Source organism: Mirounga leonina, unplaced genomic scaffold, assembly GCF_011800145.1.
Source record: "Mirounga leonina isolate KUSES-001 unplaced genomic scaffold, KU_Mleo_1.0 Mir_151, whole genome shotgun sequence".
NCBI lineage: Eukaryota > Metazoa > Chordata > Mammalia > Carnivora > Phocidae > Mirounga > Mirounga leonina.
In genome coordinates, this window is record NW_023270377.1 from 101,836,098 (window position 1) to 101,860,625 (window position 24,528).

Below are 24,528 nucleotides of genomic sequence, written 5' to 3' on the forward strand. Positions count from 1 at the left end.
TGGACTTGGTGCTCAGCGGGGGGTCCACTTGAAGATTCTCCCCCTTTGCCCCTCCCCTCACTCACACACACATTCTCTCTCAAATAAATAAATCTTTTTAAAAACAAAAAGATCAGAAAGACCACTCTATATACCACCGTGACAATAGGTTTGGGTCCAGGGTTGGTGGAGAAACAGATCAGTCTAAAGACAAGCCTTCAAGTTCAGTTGTCTAGAACCTGGAATTATGAGACTTGGATTGCACTGTCCATTTAGCAAATGTATATACTCATCCATGAGAACAAACAAAATGTCACAGAAACTAAGAAATGTCTGTTCCATTGTCCATCTGCCAGGAAGGCGAGAACCTAAACCACAAAGCTTTTCCTCTCTTTCCTCCTAAGGCAGGCTTTGACTAGTGGAAGTCCAATGGGGAGGAAATGTCTCATTTTCTAAAGCAAAGACAACTAACTCTCTGTTTCACTGCACTAGGGTCATTTTGTGGAAGCTGATATTCCTGACAGGCTTGTAGGTTCACCCACTCCCCTGTTACGGAAATTCTCCTCCAAGGGAGTAAGGAATGTGGCAGCTTAGTAACTAGAATATAATTAGCATTCCCCAAAGAGGCTGCACAGAGACATGATAATAAGCCCAAAGGCTGGCTGCTTTTATAAATATCCCCAAATTTCTTCTTTCTTGATTGTTCACAGATCCAAAGCTTTGCTTTCTGCAGTCTTGCCCGATGTGACCAACGTATTCCTATGTTACTCTTGAAAACACTAGTCTACTGCTGGGTGCCCCTCTGAGTTCTTGCCCAGCTCCATCCAGAAAGAGCCAACCATGTCCTTCTCCGTGCTACATGGCCAGAAGTGTGTCTTTCAGCCCATCTCACCCTGTAACTGCGTGCCAGACCCTGTGCTTGGTGTTCTGCATATTCTCTTCAAATCCTCCTGACAACTCTATTCTTAAAGGTGAAAAAAACTTAACACATCCAGGTATAATATCCAGGGCCCAAAGTCATGAGGCTTAACTAGAAGGTGGAAGAAGCCAAGATTCAAGTCCATATCTGTCCAACTCAAGATCCTCCAATCTGAGTCATGATAATTAAAAAGAAAAAAGCAATCTGCATAAACTGGCCACTTACTATGTGCTGAGCACTGTGTTAAGTGCTTTCTGTGCATTATTTTACTTATTTCTTATAACAGATGTTTGCTTAAGAAAACTATTTACTTAAGGTAATTAACACAGAATCATTAATATCGCTTACAAACATACACATAAAAATCCTCAACAAAATACTAGGCAAACCAAATCCAGCAACATATACAAAGAATTATCATCATGGCCAAGTGCGACTTATCCCAGGAATGTAATGTTGGTTTAATTATAAAAATCAATTAATTTAATACATTGTATTAATGGAATAAAAGACAAAACAACATGCTCAATAGATGCAGCAAAGTATTTGACAATAACCAAAACAAAATCATGCTAAAAACACAATAGAGATTAGAAGGGAACTCACAAAAAACACACTATTAACATCCTATCTAATGGTGAGAGACTAGATGCTTTACCCCTAAGATCAGGAATAAGACAAGATGCCTACTCTTGCCACTTTTATTCAACACTATCCTAGAGGTTCTAGCCGATGCGATTAGTAAAGAAAGAAAAAAAAAACATCAAGATCAGATAGGAAGAACTGAAACTGTCTATTCACAGATGCATAATCTAATATGTAGAAAGTCTAAACATTAAAAAACTATTAGAACTAATAAATAAGCTCAGCAAGGTAACCTGATATAAGACCGACACAGAAAAATCTTGATCAATGAGCCTCAATTGAAAAATCAATTGTATTTCTATACATCACCAATGAACGATCCAAAAATGAAATTAAGAAAACAATTCAATTGACAACAGCATTAAGAAGACATGTATGCTGAAAACTACAAAACACTATTAAGAGAAATTAAAGAGCTAATAAATGAAAAGACATCCCATGTTCATGGATCTGAACACTTACAAAAAGTTACTTTGCTCATTATCCAAACTACAGTTCTTGCCCATTTGTCCTCAATAGCTTTTAATTTTAAGCAAAGTTGGATGGTGCCTAGAGGGGCATAGAAATGCAAGCCACACCATCTGAACTGGGTAGCAGGGCAAAAGACTGCTTTCCTTCTAAGTTTCTACATTCCTCCTCCTTCAAAATATGGTGAGTGGGTAGGTGTATCCCCCCACCAAGTCCAGTTGATATGAATCAGCGTCAAATAGGATCAGTCCTTTAATAACGCTCCGTGAAAAACACCCTTCACGCTATCCATATCCTGAACCAGAAGTTCCATTCCTCTCCACTATTAATAAAACTAAGAAATGCTTTTGTCAGAGCACGAGGGATATAATAAGCTTTAGCCTGGCTGGAAACGTTGGCATATTTCACAGTATAAAATGGAAATGGCATAATGGAAGCTCGAGAGGTGCTAACAAGGGCTACTGCTGCCCCTTTGGCGCCGGTAATCCACTCTACCACAGAAAAGGCGAACGTGAAACACCATCAAGCATCACAGCGAGGGATCACTTTCCACTCTTTCAGCCAAGAACTTGCTGCCAGGAAGCTCGGGGTGGGGGGGTGCATTTAAGACTATCTCAGCCATGACACCCTTAGTGCAGATAAAACGAGAAGAGACAGGATAAAGAGGCAAAAATTCGTTTAGGTTTACTCATCCTTTACAAAGGGAGCTAAAAGGGGAAAAACTGGGGAGAAGACAGGCAAAGACAACACCATCGGAAACTGGAGAGGGGAACAGAATGTAAGGAGGTCTTGAGGCAGACCTCCACCGAGACCTGCTTCTTAGAGGCCCTGGTGGGAGCGCAATGTTCACATCGGGTAAGAAGTGGTAAGTGCCTTCTGCAGGTGCAGATCAAGGCTCATTCCTTCTTTCAGACCAAAAGGGTTCTGGCTGCTGCTCTCTGGTTTCTGAGCAGGTAACAATGAGCAGGCTCAGGAGAGATGTAGGTACGTATAGACAACAGAGGATGATTTTGTGGCAGAGGAAAGACAGAGCTGGCAGTGAGCCTGCCCAAAGGCGGGGCCATCAGTCACAGGCCTGCCCTGTCACATTAAGACTAACCTCAAGGTTTAAAAAGAAAATGGAAATACACTCTGTTTTCCGATCTGTGGAAAAGAAGGGATAATAGTTAGTGCCCACCTAGAGCATCCAAAGTGTTGCCTGCTCAGCCTCAACCCCGTCTTGCACGGACAGCAAAGAGCAAGTCTTGGGTGACCACCCTTCTCTCACTCCCCCTCAGAGTGACCTCACCCCTGCCTCGGGGAATGGGCAAACCCAGGCCTGGCCAAAGCTTCAGGACTCGGACCGGGCCACCACCGTAATTAATTCTGGAGCCTCTCTCTTCTGAACTTGGGGCTGTGTAGATGCAAGCCCAGAAGTGCGGGAGCCAACAACATGGAGGCACCTGTCTAAGCATGAAGCAAACCGGAAGGAAGCAGAGCAAGAGGTGGAGAGAGAGCAGGGAGGGCAACACCAAGCCGGCGCCTCAGAGACCGCAGGGAAGCCTCCCCAACACCCAGTCACAGGAGCCAGTTGATTTCCCTTTTCCCATGCATAGTGGGGCTTGTTTCCCTGTACTTGCAACCCAGAGAATCTCTGTGCCAGATTAAAGGATCTCCTGCAGATTACACGATATACGTGAAGACAGAAAAACCACAGGCCCACAGCCGATGGCAACTATGTACACCGTCATTGTTTGTGTTATGCTGTCAGTACAAAAAGTCAGCCCTTCAAAAATATGTGGATGGAGCTGAAGAATCAGGAATAGATTTGGGTTTTTTTAGTTATGTATTTACTTAAGTAATCTCTACAGCCAATGTGGGGCTCAAACTCACAAGCCCTGAGATCAAGAGCTGCATGCTCTTCCAACTAAGCCAGCCAGGCACCCCAGGAGTAGCTGTGTTTTTTGTTTTGTTTTGTTTTAAGATTTATTTATTTATTTGAGAGAGAGAGAGAGAGAAACTGAGAGAGTGTGTGTGAGCGGGGGAAGGGGCAGAAGCAGACCGAGAGAGAACCTCGAGCAGACTCCCTACTGAGTGTGAAGTTTGACGCAGGTTCGACCACACAACCGACGAGAACCACGACCCGAGCCAAATCCGAGTCAGACGCCTGACCAACTCAGGCCCCCCCAGGAGTAGATAGTTTTAAAATGCTCTTAAGAGGCATACAAAAATTCAGGTTATACAGCAGAAAAAAACCGTATGGGCATTTCTGAGAAAGGGAAGGCCCGGTCAAACCACCTTCCCTAGAGCTGTCTCTGAAAGAAAGGATCCAGCTGCCCACTTGTCAAGATGCCTCGGGGATGGTCTCAACAACAGTTTTCTCAGGGTCACAGAAAAGAAATTAGGCATTTATAATGACGAGAAAAGAGAGGTAAATTAGGGATATGCCTCTGCTAAGCGGTAACAATTTTTAAAACCTGCCTCTCTAACTTAGAAGTTCAAGTCCAGGGCACAGGGTCAGCTGAGAGGTGGTTTGGTCTCAAAGTAGTCCCTCTGTCCCTTCTAGACTAAACCTGGATGGATGCCCAGAAGCATCAGTCTCCTCTCACTGGGGGCCACCGGAGTGGATGCCTATTCTGAACACAAAGAACACAGCACATGCACTCTCCTTCCTTCGCCTCTTCAGCAGCTATTTATCAAGCACGACTGTGTGCCAGGTATTCTGCTGGGAGCTGAAATGCAGGCAGAAAAGTCATGGTTCTCACTCTATAGAGCTCACAGCCCAGCAGAGGGAACAGACATATACAACCAGCAGCTGTTATGATTCAGTGTGATATTTTGCTAAAGGAACACACAGGATATTCAAACGAATAGAGAACAGGAGTAAGTAGAACAGGGCCAAATAAACTCAGAAAGGATCTACTGTGCCCGCCTACGAACCCTCCGACATGACTCACTCTATTTCTTGTGTCCAGTATCGAGGGACTTAACAGTGACTGGGGATGGGAGAGGTTTTAAATGTGCACACATCTGACATAATTCAGGAACACCTTGGACTACCATGCTGAGTGAATATACAGTGAGAACAAATTCCAAAGACGACTCCTGGGCAGATGTAGGACTGGCAAGGAATTTCTGACAAGAATAATGAACCAACTGGCCAGTTGCCTTCTGCACACACAGGGGTTCAGAAGCCCCACTACTCTGGGACCACATCTTGGGCACCAAGGAGCAGAGAACTGAAGGCAAAGTCCCCAAGTCATGCCCAGCAGTTAGGTATATGGAAGTTAGTATCTCTTGACCCATCTGAAAGCCCAATTTAAACGAAAACCCTGTTAATACTGTACCTTCCCCCAGAGAAAAGAACCTACAGCAACACAGCAATAATCCGGTACAGATCAATCTTGAGGAAGAGTATCTCCCAACACACCTCAGAAAGACTATAAACTCATAAACTCACCCCAGGAACCAAACCAAAAGGAAGGGAACACAAAGAGACTGCTAATATCCTGAGCATCAAAGACATCCCCAGAGGGGGAATAAGGGAAGATGGGAATAAACTACCCTTACTGCTAGAACAGCGAGCCACTGAGCTCTGTGAACACTTGACCTGACTCCGTATTAACGTCTTTGGGTGAGCCACAGGAACTCTTAGGCAGACTGAAAACGTGGTTTTACATGCTGTTAAGGACCATCGTTCCCAGACAACTGTGAGTTAGTGCCTTCAACTCTGGAAAGATTCAGGGTAAGACAAAAGCAGAAAGAGCCTTCCCTAAAAGAGCTTCTCCTGCTTCCTCTGCCTGCCAGGTTCACAGAGCTGGGACCCTCTTACCCCCTCTATTAGTCACCTAAGCCAAACTTCAGTAGCTGGAGGAAGAGAAGAAGGGGAGAAGAGGCTTAAGGAAGTAGCCATAGGTATAACTTTCCTTTAGATGTCAAAGGTGTTCTGGAATAAAAGTCCTCTGGCCTTTCTGTATCCTGCTTTAGCCCACTGCCCAGAGCCTGATAGAAAGTGAATTTAATCAAGTCACTAGTGACTCACATTCTCTGGCCATGAGCCTTTAGCCACGTCTCAGGCTTTTCTCCTCGGAAATAAGATTATCAAAATCTACACTGAATCCTATGAAACAGATCAGTCAAGCTCAGGAGAGCTCAAAAAGAGAGCCTAAGGAAAAATTAACCACTGTAGTGAAGAAATCCTTATAGTTTGGTTTTAAGAAAAAGAGCTCTTTCCTGGTAAGTATCTCTGAGTAAATGCATCAAGAGTTTGGGTCTGTTGTATTTTCTGCAACTATTACTGTTTGTTTCTTTGGTCCAATGTTCATTCAAATCTGAGTAACTTCAGTCTTACAAATTGAAAAGTTAGAAGTCCTATTACAGTCGGTTTTCTATGTTCATAAGAAATAGGGCTTTTGATAACTAACACACACAAGCTTCCAACAAATCTCCTGCTAAGGCACTACTGTCTCTCACTGAGCCTGCTCCTGCTCCAACAGCTACCTGTAGCTCACACTGCGGTAATTATTTTATAATTACAAAGCAAAAAGTAATATAAATCAAGAATAACTTGTTTCAAAATTTCAAAGTAGTTAGCTTTCTAAAATTCTTTTAATTACATCTGGGTACCATTAATTGCAAACGACACTCAGGTTTGTTGCTGTCACTTGTCTAGAGAATGATCCAGACTGAGTATCTGCCAGCTAAGAGCTCCTAAGGACTTTCTGATGCACGGCCGTGTGTAAGGCCACACGACTGCAGACTACAAACAGGAAGCAAGCAAAGGAAAGCTTAGGGAGGTATCAGTATTACGGAGGTGGTGAGCAAGTGTCCCTTTAAGGGGAGAAAGTGCAGGTAAACAGTGATATGACATAAGGTACAGGATATCCTTCGAGTTTTTTGTAAATTACAGGCATATTAATGAAGTTATTTGTTTGATAACTGTCCTGTCACACTGATCAATTGCTTATTTTCCAGCCCAAAGCATAAGGTCAAGCGAGTGTGCCACACTCCACCTGCCCATTATCTCGGCCAACCACTAAGGCTCACTCACCATTATCTCTGTAATGGCTTCCCACAGCACTCCCCGTATAATAATCATATTGCCCAATTTATGCCAAAGAAGACCAGCATTTCCCACCCAATTTATGAGCACTGCCATCCTATTCTCCCCTCTGTCTGCTTTGTTGGGGACAAACCCGACCTTGCAGGGAACTTCTGAGCACACCAGATAGGACTGGGGTCCTGGACCCCATCACAGACCCTCAGTCCAGCTAAAAACCATGCTCCGACCAAAGAGGCTGGGATTCTCTTCCAGTAGGTAAGGGGCTCCTTAAAGGCAGGAGGAGGGGAAAGGGGAAAGTTACATGAGAAAATGGTGGGGAGCGGGGAAGACAAGAGGCAGAAAGGAAAGGAATGAAAACAGAATGGAAAGGAGACAAGAGATTCTCTTTCTGAAGCGCTAAGTTCAGGAGCAAAGCATTAATTTGCTTACAGGAAGAACAGCCAAGGTAATTTATAGAAGGATTAGCAGGCTAGTTGCCACCTGTCTTGGATAACTACCTCCTTCCTTTGTCTATTCATTCAATAAACGCATGAGGATCTACTAGCTTTCAGGCACTTTGCTAGGGCCTGGGAATACAGTAAGAAAAACACACGCATGCTAACTGCCCACAGGGAACTTCCAGTACAAAGACTGAATATTTGTTAACACAAATCTGTGAAAAGGGGATGCGGGAAAAGAACAGCGTCCTGGCACAGGAGCAGGAAAAATTTCACAGGGGGCAGTGAGAGACAGTTTAGATAGGGTGGTTCAGGGAAGGCCAAATCATTCTGAAGAGCTTTCACCAAAGGCGTATCGCTCATCTACAAAGGTGAGGAGGATTACTCAGGCATCTCTGTCATGGACTGGGAATTCAAGAGTAGGAGGGGAGAAAGGGTAGGAGGAAGGGTCCAATTTACTATGAACAATGAAGCAAAAGAATGCCTTTGATTAAGTACCAGGGTAGAGATCACTCTTTCAGCAGGAAAAGGGGCCCTACCAGGAGGTTACTCTTCCTCTTTGAAAAAGTGCCACCAATTTCTGACGCTTGGGCCCAGCCTCAAAGGCCACGGGCATATGCAAGCAGCTGCCCCACAGCTTATTGCGGCCTGACCTGCAGGTAAGTGACTACAGTATAAAGCACAGTTTTCATTTCTGTACAAATATACCCAAGTAAATGGAAGATGCTAAAAATGAATTTTAAGATAAAAAAAGGGGGCCTTTCAATTGTGGTTTTCTCCCAATTTCATTTTTTTAAAAAAAATCAAATGTATACACCTATTCCACCTTGAACCTGGTTATAAGAAGACTCCATGAAGCCCATTCTAACAAAGTTACAAGAACTTTGCATCTGCCTGGCTCGATCAAGCCTCTTCATTCCAAAGGTCACTGGGTAAATGTGTTCTCAATGACTGGGCATCGGACCAGATGGGACATCATACAGAAGCAGTCCCATGCAGTGTGGTCAGGTTATGGAGCTGCCTTAGCTCCCAGGTAGGGGGAAGCTGGGAGCAGCCCCTGTGTGCATGCACATCATGGGGCGGGGGGGGGGGTTGCGGCTGACCAGTGAAAGCCTCCTGACCTCAGAGCTATATTCACATTCATGCTGAAGAAAGGTTCTGGCAGTTCCAGCACTGGGGTAAATCAGTTAGATAGTGTACAGTTTCCCGAACGAAATGAAACAATAATTGGAGTTCAATCTTCCACATGGGACTCTAACCTGGGGAGGTAGCATGGAGAGTGGTGAAAGGTACACAGACTTCAAAAAACTCTCCAGGCTTCAAAAATCCTGGGAACGTTTCTTAGTTTAGACAAGTTACTGAAATTCTCTGAGCCTGTTTCTCATCTATACAATGAAGATTATTCATATGACTTTTATTTGTGTATTCCAGAAGATGTTTTTAAAATGCTCATTCTGTGCGAGGCCCTGAGCCAGGCACACCAGCCAGGCAGCATGGTGAACCTTTGGAAAGCAAACTCCTAGAGGCTACAGAGGTCCAGAGAAGGCATTCCTCCTGGGGAAGCCTGTGCATCCTCAAAAATGATGCCTGCAAACCGAGAGGATAAGTGGGGTGTGATGAGTCAAGTGTATTCCAATGGGAACAACGTATCTGAAGACCATAAACCAAGAAGGCTGGCAGCTGCAAGGACAGGCACCCCTACGCGAACCAGTACATAGCCGTGTCTACCAGGAACTGGTCCCCGTTAGTAATATAACTGTAATAATAACCCCAAACTTCTGTGTGGTAATAAGGTAGAGAAAAGTAGCGCATTTAAATTGTTGCTTATTTCTGGGGCGCCTGGGTGGTGAAGTCAGCTGAGCATCCGACTCGTGGTTTTGGCTCAGGTCATGGTCTCAGGGTCATGGGATCGAGCCCCCTGTCAGGCTCCACACTCAGCACACAGTCTGGTTGAGACTCTCTCTCCCTCTCCCTCTACCCCTCCTCGCTGCACTCGCTCACAAATAAATAAATAAGAACTTTAAAATAAATAGTTACTTATTTCTCACAAAAGTACTCAATAGGTACAGTGCAGATGTTTATTTTAAATGAATATCCTCAGACTTAAATTTTTACTATCACTTAGGAAAGGGAGGTGTTTTAAGCAACTCTTAAGGGCTGTGAACAGTCTGTATGTCGGTGGTGAAAGCTAAAAGTGAACTTCTGTGAATCAACAACTAGTATTTCAACACCTTAATTTCTGAATGTCACAGTAACAAAAATCACAGTGTATCCTTTCACTGATTAAATATTCTTTTCTCCTTTCAAACACAGTACTTACTTCACTCTTGAGCTTGCCCTAAAAGGGCAATATATGTAATAAATGTCAGATATCAGATCTTCACCTTGCACTCTTAACGGAAATATCATTTTAATGATTGCTGTGTTAATCATGACCCAATTCTTCTTTACGACCACATGAAGACACAAAAGTGAGTCAGCTGGAAAAATTCACAGCCAAATTTGGAAAAGTTTCCCACAACAATGTGACTGCCCCAAGAGCTACCGGCCTGTTGTGTAATAACCCTTCAAATCAGCCATCCCCTGCTCTAATGATTTCATTCTCAAGAACCCAACAGAGGCAAATAATACTTCTGTATAAGAAGGCAGAGAAATAAGATGACAGTTGAGAATAAACACCTACATTCTAATCTTACTCTCAATACCAGCCCCAGCCCCGTGTCTACTCTGAGATACAAACCCACTTGAACCAAACCCACATAACAAATCAAAATTCTAAGTTGAAATGTCCAAAACTATAATCATCTCCCTATCCTCAAAACCTGCCACCCTCCAAGTCTCCTCCTCCCGCTAATTCTACCACCACCCACCCAGTCAGTCAAGCCAAAACACAGAATTCTTCTCAGCTTTTCCTACGCCCTTACCATCTCCCGCGGGGTCCTCCCCACGCACCACCCAAATAATCACCAAGTATGGCCAGGGCTGCCTCTAACCGTCTCTCATTGTACTCCTTCTCTGGTCACACTGAGGCTGTCCCAATTCAGGGCTTCCTCATCTCTTAGGTAGATTTCTGTTACCGAAATAGTCCTCTATAACTGGTTCTCTTTGTCTCCGATTTTATTTTTTAATAAATAATATTAGGTGATTTAAATACACAGAACAATTAAAAACATAATAAAAGCAATTAATTCTGCTGCCCAGATAAATTATGTAACCTTTTTCAGAGAACAAAATTAACACATGCTTAAGCATGGTTAAATAAATCAAGTATCACCAGAAGAAAGCAAAATAAGAACAAAAAGCTTTCTCTTCCAACTCCCTCACTCATTACTGGTTTTTTGTTTATAATTGGGACTATATCAGAGTTGCAGAAAAGAGAGGTCCCAATACCCCACCTTCAATCTCCCTATTATTAACACCTAACGTTAGTGTATTTATTATAAATAGTGAACCGATATTGATATATTATTATTAACTCAAGCCCATAGTTTATTCCAAGTTCCTTACTGTTTCCCTACTGTCCTTTATCTGTCCCGATGCAGGGCTCCATCCCAGGAACCTGGGATCATGACCTGAGCCAAAAGCAGATGATTAACTGACTGAGCCACCCAGGCGCCCCTGACCTTGACAGTTTTGAGCAGTACTGGTTCTGCAGTTTATAGCATATCCTTCAAACTGGGGTTACCTGAGGTTTGGTCATATTTAGACAGAGCGTAGGGATTTTAGGGAGGAAGACCACAGAGGTAAATGCCATTCCTATCACACTATCAAAGTACATGCTCTCAACAAGCCTGCTGATGTTGACCCTGATCACCTGGCTGAGGCGGTGCTGGCCAGGTTTCTCCACTGTAAAGTTCCTCGGCTCCCTCTTGTCCATGCTGTACTCTCTGGAAGGAAGTCACTGTGCACATTACATACAGAGTAGGAAGCTAGGCTCTCTGCCTCTAGGGTAGAGTAGCGACATGAATGATTTGGAGCAATTCTGCAGAGATTTCCCTCTCCTCCCCCATTTACATATTTATTCAATCATTCATTTTTATCAGTATGGACTCATCAATACTTATTTTATACTGTGGGTTACAATCCAATACTACATTGTTTCATTGCTCGATGTTCCAGCTGTGGCCACTAGAAATCTCTCACAGTTGACTCCTGGGTCCTTTTGTCCTAACCCCATCATCGTTGTCCTTTGCCTTTGGGGCACTTTCTTACTTTCTGGCACCAGGACATGCAAAAGGTTCATCCTGAATAGTCTCTGCTCCGGCCCTAGAATCAGCCATTTCCCGGAGAGCCCTAGTGGTAGTGGAAACCAAGATCTGGGCACTGGGTGGCAGTTTCTTTTTAAGGGATATTATTATATATCTGATTCTGCATCTTGTTTTTTCTTAAGAGAGTTTCCATATCTGTGCAAAAAGATCAACCGTATCATTTTAAACCTAAGTCCAACTTCTACCTCCCATCATATCATCAGATGCTGCCACAGTGGACTGTGTCCCTATATCACACAGGACAGTATCTATGGGCGAGGTCCTGCGCCAAATTATCTACGTGCACTGTCTCACTTTCTCCTCCCAGTGGTGCAGGACTTGTCACCCCCAGCTCACACAGGAGGAAGTCGAGGCTGACAGGGAGCCTGCCCCGGGTCACAGTGCTCATTCAGGCACAGCACCTACACTCGGCCTGAGGGGTTCCAGTGTCCACATGCTTACTCATTCCTGCCCCAAAGTCACCTGTGCATTTACAATCCAGTCACCTAGACCAGTAGTCCCCAAAACCACTTAAAGGACTGGGGACACTTTTTGATGATTCACACTAGTCTGCATCAAAAAACTATAAGGGAAGGGGCGCGTGGGTGGCTCAGTCGTTCAGCGTCTGCCTTCGGCTCAGGTCATGATCCCAGGGTCCTGAGATCGAGCCCCGCATCGGGCTCCCTGCCTGGCAGGAAGCCTGCTTCTCCCTCTCCCACTCCCCCTGCTTGTGTTCCCTCTCTAGCTGTCTCTCTCTCTGTCAAATAAATAAATAAAATCTTTAAAAAAAAAAAAAAAACTGTAAGGGAAAACTTGTCAACTCCTCATAGATTTACATTTCTTTCACTTACAGGACTATCCTTTACCCTAAATTACATCTTATTTTTCTTTACTGGTGTTAATGTCCTGGGTTTTATGAAATGCCAAGGGTTGGTTTAAATCTTGTTGTTATACTTGGGTAAGGTTAAAATTGGCCACCCTGTATTAGTCTCTCTCCCTGCAAACCCAATTTTTAAAATTTAACTTTGAGCAGTCAGTAGCCTACAATCAAAATCTGGGTTTCTCAGCTCAGCATGCGAGGCACTTGCCCATCTTCTTCCTGCACTTTCCCCCCGAGCAATACCAAAGTGCTTTGAAAAACAAACTCATCATGTTCATAGTATAATTCCATCTCCCAGAATTACCTCCCTCAGCCCCTCGCTGGGCAAACAACTGACTAGGAACATTCCACTTCTGGGGCATCTAAAACTTGTAAAGCCTGGTTTAATGTCTCCTTGAATGCTTTCATTTTTAAATTATTCCCTAAGACAACTACTAAAAATAGCACAATTTGAGAATCAAAGGAAAAAACAGAGCCAATGGTTTATCCTAACGGCAGGGAAGAAGCACTGAGCTTGCCAGGAGGAGGACTGGTTCAAGAAGGCAAAATCCAGCGCTCTGCTCTCTCTCCGGCCACCAAGCCAATTACAGCAAACCTGAAACCTCCTGTGTCCGTATTGGAAAGCTACTCTGCCTATTACTCCGTAAGGAACTGCTGTGAAGAATCAAAAATAACCAACAAACCTTCAGGAACGTGCTCTGAAAATACTAAAATACTTGATACACCATTGTGGTAAAATGGCTGATATTCTATTTTGCAGGTTGTTCATGGGCCCTTTATTAATCGTGGACTGACAGAGGAAGATTCAAACAAGCCACTGCTCCAAGAAGCAGCTTGTAATCCTCGTTTCCTACCGTATCTGCAGTCCTTTAGGGTAGAAGTTACCAATGCTTAGTAGGCTGCATTTCAAGTAACAGTGACTAATGAGATAGGCAACTTGAAAGGAATTATCAAGCAAAAGGGCAGTCTATTTTAAACCCAGATCCACGGGCTTTCTCCTTAGCCTTTGACATGACAAAGTCAACTCCCACAATTATTTTGCCCAATTTAAAAAAAAAAAGTCGAAAATAGAACAACGTAAGACAAATGCCACTTATAAGAAACACACTTTCAAATCCTCAAATGAAGGGATCTGAAAAAGGTCACTTCAGAACATGAATTATTTAACTCTCCTGCCCAGGTATTGATTTCCCACAGCGGCTTAACCTGAATACAGAGTACTGTAATGAAGGATGAAATAAAAGGGAACACCAGCGGGGCACCTGGGTGGCTCAGTTGTTAAGCGTCTGCCTTCGGCTCAGGTCATGATCCCAGGGAAGCCTGCTCCTCCCTCTCCCACTCCCCCTGCTTGTGTTCCCTCTCTCGCTGTGTCTCTCTCTGTCAAATAAATAAAATCTAAAAAAAAAAAAAAAAAAAGGAACACCAGCACTGTATACTTCAAATTCTCAATTCTAAAATATAACATGCAGAAATGCAGCTTCTTCCAACATGACCATTTGCAGCAAACTTAACCAAAGTTAGCTTAAGATAGACAGACACACGGTGACAATCACCACTACAAAATAAACAGAGAACAAATGAGCTGGATGTGTGCCAGTTTCCCGCAGTGGGAGGCAGAAGAACACTTGTTATCCTGCACAATTTTACTCTGTGTAATACCTGTTTCAGTTGAAGGGTTTGGAAAGATCCTTCAGAGACAACAAATTAAAAGCCTGCAAGAAAGAGCGCCCCACAGGAAGGCAGGGCAGCCACACACGGGTTGTTCGTATCACATCAATTGCACTTTCTTCAAACACAAACCTGTTCTCAGGGAGGCGTTTTCTCAAATCATTTCAGTGCTACCAAAACCTGGGTAAAACCTCCATGCAGAGACCGAAGGCTAATCGATAAGACTTTGGCAAAAACAATTCTTTTGTAGTTTTTCAGTTTCATTTCTGCATTTTTAAAATGCCAGTCTTCACAGGGAAGGAAAAATCTTACACAGTGATTCTCGAGACAGAAGCAGCAACCCTACACTGCTATGAGTTATATGCATTTTCTCTATCCGCTGTTGAAAAAGCTTAGAAATTTCTGGCCAGCAGATTCCTTTGAGACAGCTTATACTCAGTAACAAATGTCTTGAATCGCAAAATAATTGATTTTCATAACCCACATACTGTGAATACAAGAGTTACAGAAAAAAATTTAAGGCACAAGAAATGAAGAGATGAAACACAGCTAATCTCGCTTCTTGTGCCTACTTCCTCTTTCTCCCTAGTTCTCGAAGGTCAACATTAATGTTAATACATCTGTACATTTCACAATTTCTTCCCTGCCAACATGGAAATATTCATAGCAATTCTTTTCCTAAGTTTCATCCACAATTTTTAGTTAGCAAAGCAACTATAAAATACCTTAAGTACGTTATTTATTTAATAACTACAAATGCATTTCAAAATACATTAGAATAGCCTACCTTTCCCAGTAGTCATGATTGTCAGGGATCTTGGTACAATGCAAACACTGCTCTGAAAGCTATACCTACTCACAGCAACTTAAGCATCAGCCAACTCTCCACCCACACGACTTCTTCAGTGTGATCTGCACCAATGGCAACTGCCACCCTCTTCCAAAATAAAAGCCTGGACTATATACAAGTGATTGTTTTAAAAGGGGGACTGAGTGGGAGGTGAACCTTCTCCATCTGACTTTACTCATGTAGGAGAGCCTTCTTTAAAACTGTATTAAAAAATTTTTTTAACTATCTGATTTTTCCCCTTGAAAAAACAGGGAAGAACATTCCTAACATGAACCTTAAGAATAGTATCAAAAAAGCAAGCTTTACTTCCACACAGAGGATGAAGCTGTCAGTCGCAGCTTAAGCTACTTAAACTGGTATCAGAAACAGTCTCTCCCAGGCTATTTTAGGTGGTCTTGTCCTTATGAGAGTGAGGTATACTTGCTAGCCTTATACCATATTATCCCTGGATCTGTGACTATGGAAACACTTTCCTAAGATACTGAACCAGAACCCCAGACCTTATAATATACAGAGTCTAATAAACAAGCAGGTGAGGGGATGGGAGCCCATTACCAGCACCGGATCCACTTACTCACAATTACGGTTTTTAGGCTACACAATAATAATGGCTTGGCTTCTTAACAAAGAAGACACTCAATTCACCTTTAAATGAATGCTTTGTCCTAGCTACACTGGGCAACAACTCAAATCTTACCTAACAATTCAACATTGGTCTAGTCGCTTTCAGATTTGCACAGGTATTTCTCATTTCTAACAACTTAGAAACGACATCTAACATTTTTCAAATTATACAATTATTTTTTAGTAGAAAAACATAAGGCAGAATGCAGTTGGCAGCAAAATGATGCTGTAGATACATGCATGTATTAGAGTTGATAATTTTATGATTATCTGTTATCTGGTTTATAGTTTTGTCAGCAATCAATATTTTAACTTTTTCTTTAGCTGCAGGTTTATTATGGAATTTTCACAGATTTAACCAGCATGATACTTTCATTCTTTCCTCATAAACATGTTAGCTTTGCTCAAGAAACCCAAAAGCATGCACATTTTTAACCAAACTAATGTCCATGGGCCTCACTTCAATCAAATCTAATTAAAGATCATTAAGTGGCCGCAGATAAAGGACACTGACTAGTCTATAATTACTGGCTCTTTCATGCTGAAAATCCAATTCGCCTGTGAGCATAAGCACATCTGCATGATTAAGAGAAAGACTTACATAGAAAATAATTTGCTTTTTGAAACCCATGGAAGGCAAAACTGTAATTTTTGCTTCAAGGGGTTTGCTAATTATATGCAGATGGAAAAAAAGAAAAAGAAACATCTATAAAACAACATATTTTTAACTCCCATATTCTTGCCATTCAAAGCTGAAAGGCCTTTGGGTAACCTAGCAACAAAAAAGAATCCTACAAAGATGAAGTGTTCTATTACAGATAGGACACTCCTTTCCAATTGCTATTCAGCTGCTTTTCCATTGCTGTTTTTTAGTCACAGTTCTGCATTTAAAAAAAATTAAGTCCATGGGTTTTACATAAACATAATTACACATCTTAGAACAACCTAATTTTGAACATGTCAAGAAATAGAACCTGCGATGAAACTCATCTCTCCCCTACAAGTATTGCCGTAGGGAAGCAATAACTATAAGCAATAATGTAACTATTATTACATTAAACAGTTTCTTTCAACTTAGCTCAAATCCAGAGCTTTTCTTACTCAAAAGAAGGTTACCGTTCACAAGTAACAACAACAAAAAATTACAAATTTAAAAATTAAAAACTTTTAAATACCAACCAAGTAAAAAAAGACAATCAACAGAACAGAGAAAAATATTTGCAAATCATGTATCTGGTAAGAGTCTTATGTCCAGAATATATAAAGAATTCTTATAGCTCAAGAACAAAAAAACAAACACACACCAATTTAAAAATGGGCAAAGAACAGCAATCGGACAAGGAAAAGAAATAAAGGCATCCAAATTGGTAAGGAGGAAGTAAAGCTGTCATTATATGCAGACATGATACTATACAAAGAAAACTCTCAAGACTCTCCCGCCCACAAAATACTATTAGAACTTATAAATGAACCCAGTAAAGTTTGCAGGATACAAAATTAGTATACAGAAATCTGTTGCATTCCTATACACCAAAACAAAGTAGTAGAAAGCGAAATTAAGAAAACAATTCCATTTGCAATTGCACTGAAAGGAAAAAAACACCTAGGAATAATAAACTTAACAGAGGTGAGGACCTGTACTCTGAAAACTAAAACACTGATAATAGAAACTAAGATGACATAAACAAATGAAAAGATATACCATGCTCATTCATGGATTGAAAGAATTAATATTGTTAAAATGTCCATATTATCGAAAGCAACCTATAGATTCAATGTAACTCCTGTCAAAATACCAATAGCATTTTTTCACAAAATTATATAATCCTAAAATTTGTATGGAGCAACAAAAGACTCTAAACTGCCTAACCAACCAGGAAAAAGCAGAACAAAGCTGGAGGTATCACAATTCCAGATTTAAAGATATACTACAAAGACATGCTAGTCCAAACAGTACGGTACCAGCACAAAAACTGACACATAAATCAACGGAACAGAAGAGAGAGCCTAGAAATAAACCAATGTTTATATAGTTAATTAATCTATGACAAAGGGAGCAAGACTATATGATGGGGAAAAAACTGTCTTTTCAATAAACAGTGTTGGTCCTGAAACTAGTATTATGATATATGTTAACTACCTGGAATTTAAATAAAAACTTGAAACCACCGGGGGCACCTGGGTGGCTCAGTCGGTTAAGTGTCTGCCTTCGGTTCAGGTCATGATTTCAGGGCCCTGGGATAGAGCCCCCCCTTTTTTCTTTTTTTTTTTTTTAAGATTTTTTTTTTTTTTTAATTTGAGAGAGAGAGAGAGTGAGAGAGAGAGCGCAAGAGGGGGTAGGGTTAGAGGGAGAAGCAGACTCCCCGCCGAGCAGGGAGCCCGATGTGGGACTCGATCCCGCGACTCCGGGATCATGACCTGAGCCGAAGGCAGTCGCTTAACCAAGTGAGCCACCCAGGCGCCCTTAAGATTTTTTTTTTAAAGATTTTATTTATTTATTTGACAGAGAGAGACACAGCGAGAGAGGGAACACAAGCAGGGGGAGTGGGAGAGGGAGAAGCAGGCCTCCCACCGAGCAAGGAGCCCAAAGTGGGGCTTGATCCCAGGACCCTGGGACCATGACCCGAGCAGAAGGCAGACGCTTAACGACTGAGCCACCCAGGCGCCACTTTTAAGGCTCCCTGCTCAGCGGGGAAGCCTGCTTCTCCTTCTCCCTTTGCCATTCACCCCCTCCCCCCACTTGTGCTCTCTGACTCTCCCTGTCAAATAAATAAATAAAATCTTAAAAAAAAAAAAAACAAAAAACTTGAAATTACAATATAAATGGTGTTGGGAAACTGGACAGCTACCTGCAAAAGAATAAAACTGAACCACTTTCTTACACTATGCACAAAAATAAACTCAAAATGGATTAAGGACCTAAATATAAGACCTGAAACTATAAAACTCATAAAAGAAAACATAGGCAGTAATTTCTTGGACATCAACCTTACCAACATTTTCATAGATTACAAGAGGAACAAAAGCAAAAATAAACTATCAGGACTACATCAAAATAGAAAACTTTTGTAGAGCAAAGGAAACCATCAACAAAACAAAAAGGCAATCTACTGAATGGGAGAAGTATCTGCACAGAGTTAATATCCAACATATATAGATAACTTCTACAACTAAACACCAAAAAAATAAACAATCCAATAAAAATATGGGCAGGAACCTGAATAGACATTTTACCAAAGATATATAGATGCCAAGAGACACATGAGAAGATGCTCAACATCACTGATCATCAGGGAAATATGCAAATCAAAACCATAATTAGATATCACCTTACACCTGTCATATGGGTAGAATCAAAAAGATAAGAAATAACAAGTGCTGGCAAGTATGTACAGTGCACTGTTGATGGGAATGTAAATTTGTGCAACCACCGTGGAAAACAATTCGGAGGTTCCTCAAAAAATTAGAAATACCATATGATCCTAGTAATTCCACTCCTGGGTATTTACCGAGACAAAACAAAAACACTAATTCAAAAAGATATATGCACCCCTATGTTTATTGTGGCATTATTTACAATAGCCAAGATATGAAAGCAACCCAATTGTTGAACGGCTAAAGGAGTGTGTGTGTGTGCGTGCGCATGCACACATACACACAACAGAATAATACTCCGCCATAAAAAAGAATGAGATATGGGGCGCCTGGGTGGCTCAGTCAGTTAAGGGTCTGCCTTCAGCTCAGGTCACAAGCCCAGGGTCCTGGGATCAAGCCCCAAGTCTGGCTCCCTGCTCAGTGGGGAGTCTGTTTCTCCCTCTGCCTCTGCCCCTCCCCGCGCTCATGATCCCTCTCTTTCCCTCTCTCAAATAAATAAAATCTTAAAAAAAAAAATGAAATCTTGCCATTTGTAACAACATGAATGGACTTAAAGGGTATTATGCTAAGTGAAACAAGTCAGAAAGACAAATACCATATGATTTTACTTACAAGTGGAATCTGAAAAACAAAACGAATGAATGAACACAGAAACAAAAAGGAGAAATAGACTCATAAATATAGAGAACAAACTGATGGTTGCCAGAGGGGTGGGGAGTGGGAAAATGGCCAAAATGGGTGAAGGGGAATGGAAGGAACAGGCTCCCCGTCAGGGAATGAATAAGTCACAGGGATTAAAGACACAGCATAAGGAATAGCATCAATGGTACTGTGAAAGTGCTGTATGGGGACAGATGGTGGCTACACTACTCTTCAGCAGACAGAGCTGTGGAATCACTATGCTGTGGACCTGAAACTAATGTAACACTGTGTGTCAACTATACTTCAGTTAAAAAAATAAATAAAAACACAAACAACCCTTCAAAAAAAAAAGACAAAGGAACTCAATAGATTTTTCCAAAGAAGATCTACAAATGGCCAACACGCACATGAAAAAAATGCTCAACATCATTAGTCATTAGGGAAATGCAAATCAAAGCCATAATGACAACACTCCACACCCACTAGGATGGCTATAATCAAAGAAACAGATAATAACAAGTATTGACTTAAATATGAATAAACTACAACTCTCACACATTGTCGGTGAGAATGTAAAATGGTGCAGCCACTTGGAAAATAAGGCGCCACTTAGGCAAACGTTAAACACAGAGTTACCACAGGAGCCAACAATTCTACTGCAAGGTATATACACAGGAGAAATGAAAACATCTCCACATAAAAACTTTCAAATATTCACGGTATCATTGTTCACAAGAATCAAAAAGTAGAAACAACCCAAATGTCCGTCAACTGATGAGTGGATAAACATAAGGTGATATATCTATACACTGGTGAAATACTATTCAGCCATAAAAAGGAATGAAGTACTGATACATGGGTGAATCCTGAAAACATTATGCATACATAAAAAGCCATATGTTGTATGACTGCATATATATAAAATGTCCTGAATAGGCAAATACCTTGAGACAGAAAGTAGGTGGTCAGGGACTAGGAGGAGAAGGAAATTGGGAGTGCTAATGGTTCTAAGTATTCCAGAATATAAAAATATTCTGGAATTAGATAATTGCACAATTTTGTGAATATACAAAAAAAATATACACTTTAAAAAAGTAAATTTTTGGTATAGACTTATCTCAATATTTAAAATATGCTGATAATTCCCCCCCAAAATAATCCAACACTCACTTCTAATAAAAATTTAGTTAAGTAGGAATAGATGAGAACTACCTCATCTTGCTAAAGAACATCTACAAAAAAACCTACAATTAACATCACACTTAGTTGTGAAAGACCTAAGACTGGGAACCAGATAAGGAGGTCTACTCCCACCACTTATACTTTATGTAGAGGAGGAAATTCTAGCCAGTGCAATAAGGCAAGAAAAAGAAATAAGTATATAAATCTGAAAGAGATAAAACTACTCTTATTTGCAGATGATTTGTCGATCTATGCAGAAAATGCCAAGGAATCTACAAAGACATACAGAACTAACAGGAAACTTCAGAAAGGTCACAATCAACCTATATAAGCAGCATGTCTCTGAAGACAGCAGAGGGTGGAGAGTTGAGAATAAGTAGAGCAGTCAATGGTCTGACGTGCAGAGGAGTTCAAAAACTGGTTATACTGGGAGTCAGTGAACCAGAAAAACAAAAATCAAAAGAGGGTTTTCTTATGTTCCAACTGTGGCTTCTCTATGCTATCTAAATGTTCAAGGACTCAAGCAAAGAAGGAAATTAGGTGGTTTGCTTTTGACAGCTACTGAACATCTTACCAGTCTCTCAAAGTTACCATAAAGAGACTGAACTTATTTGGGTTAAGAATTCTAAAATCTTTATACATACCCCTTTAGGTGATTCTGTTTTGGTTCTAACAATTAAAAAGTAATACTACATATAGACAGCAAAAAGCTGAAATTTTAAGGCCTCTAGTAAGTCTTGAATTAAGATTTCCTTACCATCTGCTATTTTTAACACAGACACCTAGAAGAACCATCTTCATTCTCAATCCTACCCCTTTATCACATATACATATATGGATATGCAGCGGCAGTATTTACAGCACATGGAGGTCTAGAATAAAATGTTGCTGTGACACACCCAAAGCCACAGGATTTAGTACCCTTGATTAAATCATGTGTGTCGTGTTCATTAAAACTCAGAGAGTATACAAACGCTCTCCTGCGCAAGGCCTCCAGCAGGGGTGTGGTCCTTCTCCCCAGTGCCAGTATTATAATCAGATTCTGTTTCATAGTTAGGATTTATAACACAGGCTATAAAGCACAAACTCACTTCTCAGCCCCCACCACCACTACCTCTTTACCTGGTACTTTCTATCTTGGTACCAACAAGTTTTAAACTGGGAAACCACACAAACTACACAAATACACACACACACACAGAGAATTAAAAGCACATGTGTGACACCTGGCTGGGAAGCCCTGCCCTTGTACACCACCAATGTCACTCATCACAGGAACACAACTCCACGGCCAGAGTTTTGGTTCTAGCTCTACCATGGACCCACTGTAAATCACATATAAAAGTATATATACAAAAGTACACCTGGCTGGCTCAGGCACTAGAGTGTGTGACTCGACCTCAGGGTTGTAAGATCAAATCCCACATTGGGTACAGAGATTACTTAAAAATTAAATCTTAAAAAAAAAAAAATGTAGAGGGCAATGTACAGAAGTTATGCCATGATAAAATTACAAATTATACAGTTACAGACAAATGAATTGTTAAGTGAATATGAAAAAATGAACACTGATTTACTGGTGGTAGCAGAATTATTGTAAATACTCTTTTTTTGCCCTTTTAATTATGTTTTTACAAACACATGGAAGAGAAAAAAAAGGGCTTCATGAAAGCATGTTTAGAATTCTTTAAACAGTCTTTAAGGAACATACTATGCAAAGACAAATTCCTTACTGATAATGATAGGTACACAGCAGAGTAGGACTTAAAAGACCTACATCCTGTTCCCTGCTCAGCCCTTATGTACTAGGAGTGACATTCCCCCAAAGTGACAACCGTTTTTTATGCTTCAAGATTTTCAAAATTCAACAGCTATGCTATGATCTAAGATCCCTAGCAATTCAGAAATTGCTATGATGCAATGATGTGTCTATAAGTTAGAAAAAGTTCTTGGTGGCAACTGCTTTCTGAGGACTTCACTCATACACTCATACACACTTATGCACCAAATTCACTTGTCTTTTCTTCATCTTCTGGGATCACAAGAAACATCCATGTGCTCAACCATCACAAAGTATAGTCAAAGGAATGTATCAGAAACATTAAGTCACAATTCAAGTCTCAGTCATTATTTTGTTTATTTGACAATATTTACTGCATACCTATACCACATGCCAGGGACCTTTTGAGGCACTAAGGATAAAGAAGGGAATAATACAATGTTCTTGGCCCCATGAATAAACATATTATTTTGCAGCAATATGCAGTAAGAAAGAACATTAAACAGAACGAAGGCACAGAGTTCCCTTAGAACATCGGATGTGCTGTACTTACTGGCTGGCCTTGGTAATGAAGTGTGTCTGCAGCCAAGGTCTGGATGGAATGAGGGGGAGGGCCATAAACACACCCAGGGGACAAATGTTTCAAACAGAAAAAGTCATAAGCGCAAAGGCCCTGAAGCAGGAGAAGCTTGGAATGTTCAAAAATAGCAAGGAGGTCAATGGGACGGGAGCCAAAAGAACTCTGGGGAAGAACATCAGATGACATCAGAATGGTGGTCAGCATCAGATTGTGTGCAGGGCCTTGTGGGCCATGGTGAGCCACTGATCTCGAAAACCTCTGGAGGATTCTGAACCGGGGATTAACATCACATCAATTACATCCTAAAAGGATTACTCTAGGGGTGCCTGGCTGGCTCAGTCGACAGAGCATGCGACTCAATCTCAGGGTCATGAGTTGGATTTCCCCATTGGGCATGGTGCCCTATTTAAAATTTTTTTTAAATCAAAATTAATAAAAATGAAAGGATCACTCTGCTGTGTGAAAAACAGCTTTTAGGTGCTTGGGGAGAGTAACAGCAAGGACACTGGCCAGGCGGCCACCGCGAGAGCATAGGTAAAAGACTACAAGGACTTGCACCAGGGGAAGAGTGGTGGCTACAGTCAGAATGCCTGGGATTCCAAGCTCATGAGTTCGGTGTGAGCTCCAAAGAGAAAGTCAGCAACAACCCTACTATTTCCGGCCTGGGAAAGTGGGTAAATGGAGGTAAGTCTTCAGACCTAGAAACTGTCCTCAAGATATCAAATTCAGCTGTTCAGAACTAGCGTAAGTATTACTGACCTAAAACTGAAAAGGCAAAAATAGAACGATGGCTTTTTCTACTCACCGTTTGCTGATTGTATCATGTTTCCAGATTTTTGGACTTCATCAAATTTTGTAAAAATTACATTCAACCTGTATGAAAAAAAAATACACGTGTATATATAGAAACTATTAACTATCACCGTTTACAGTCAATTATATTAAAACACTAATGTGAAGTTGAGTCACACTCCAAAAAAAAAAAAAAAAATCAAGGATACAAACCCACCTAATAACAAAAACAGTAACTATATTAATAACATTAGTAACACCCAACAATAATCGAGCACTTATTATAGACTAAGCACTGACTCAGGACTCTCTCTGAAAGATCTCAATTAATCCTTACAATAGCCATATACAAGATTATCATCATCCCCATTTTACAGATGAGGAAATCAAGCCCAGACAACTTAGTTATAGGGTAACAT

At 41.2% G+C, this 24,528-nt stretch overlaps 1 protein-coding gene across 10 annotated transcripts in view; it reads right to left on the minus strand.

Moving 5' to 3' along the window:
- CLASP1 (cytoplasmic linker associated protein 1) overlaps positions 1–24,528 on the minus strand; it is a 263,183-nt gene that overhangs the window by 126,537 nt on the left and 112,118 nt on the right. For all 10 annotated transcript variants that reach the window (XM_035008218.1, XM_035008217.1, XM_035008211.1 and 7 more), the window contains one exon: positions 24,123–24,190. In XM_035008218.1, coding sequence (XP_034864109.1) covers positions 24,123–24,190 — 68 coding nt within the window. The remainder of the gene's footprint in view (positions 1–24,122; positions 24,191–24,528) is intronic.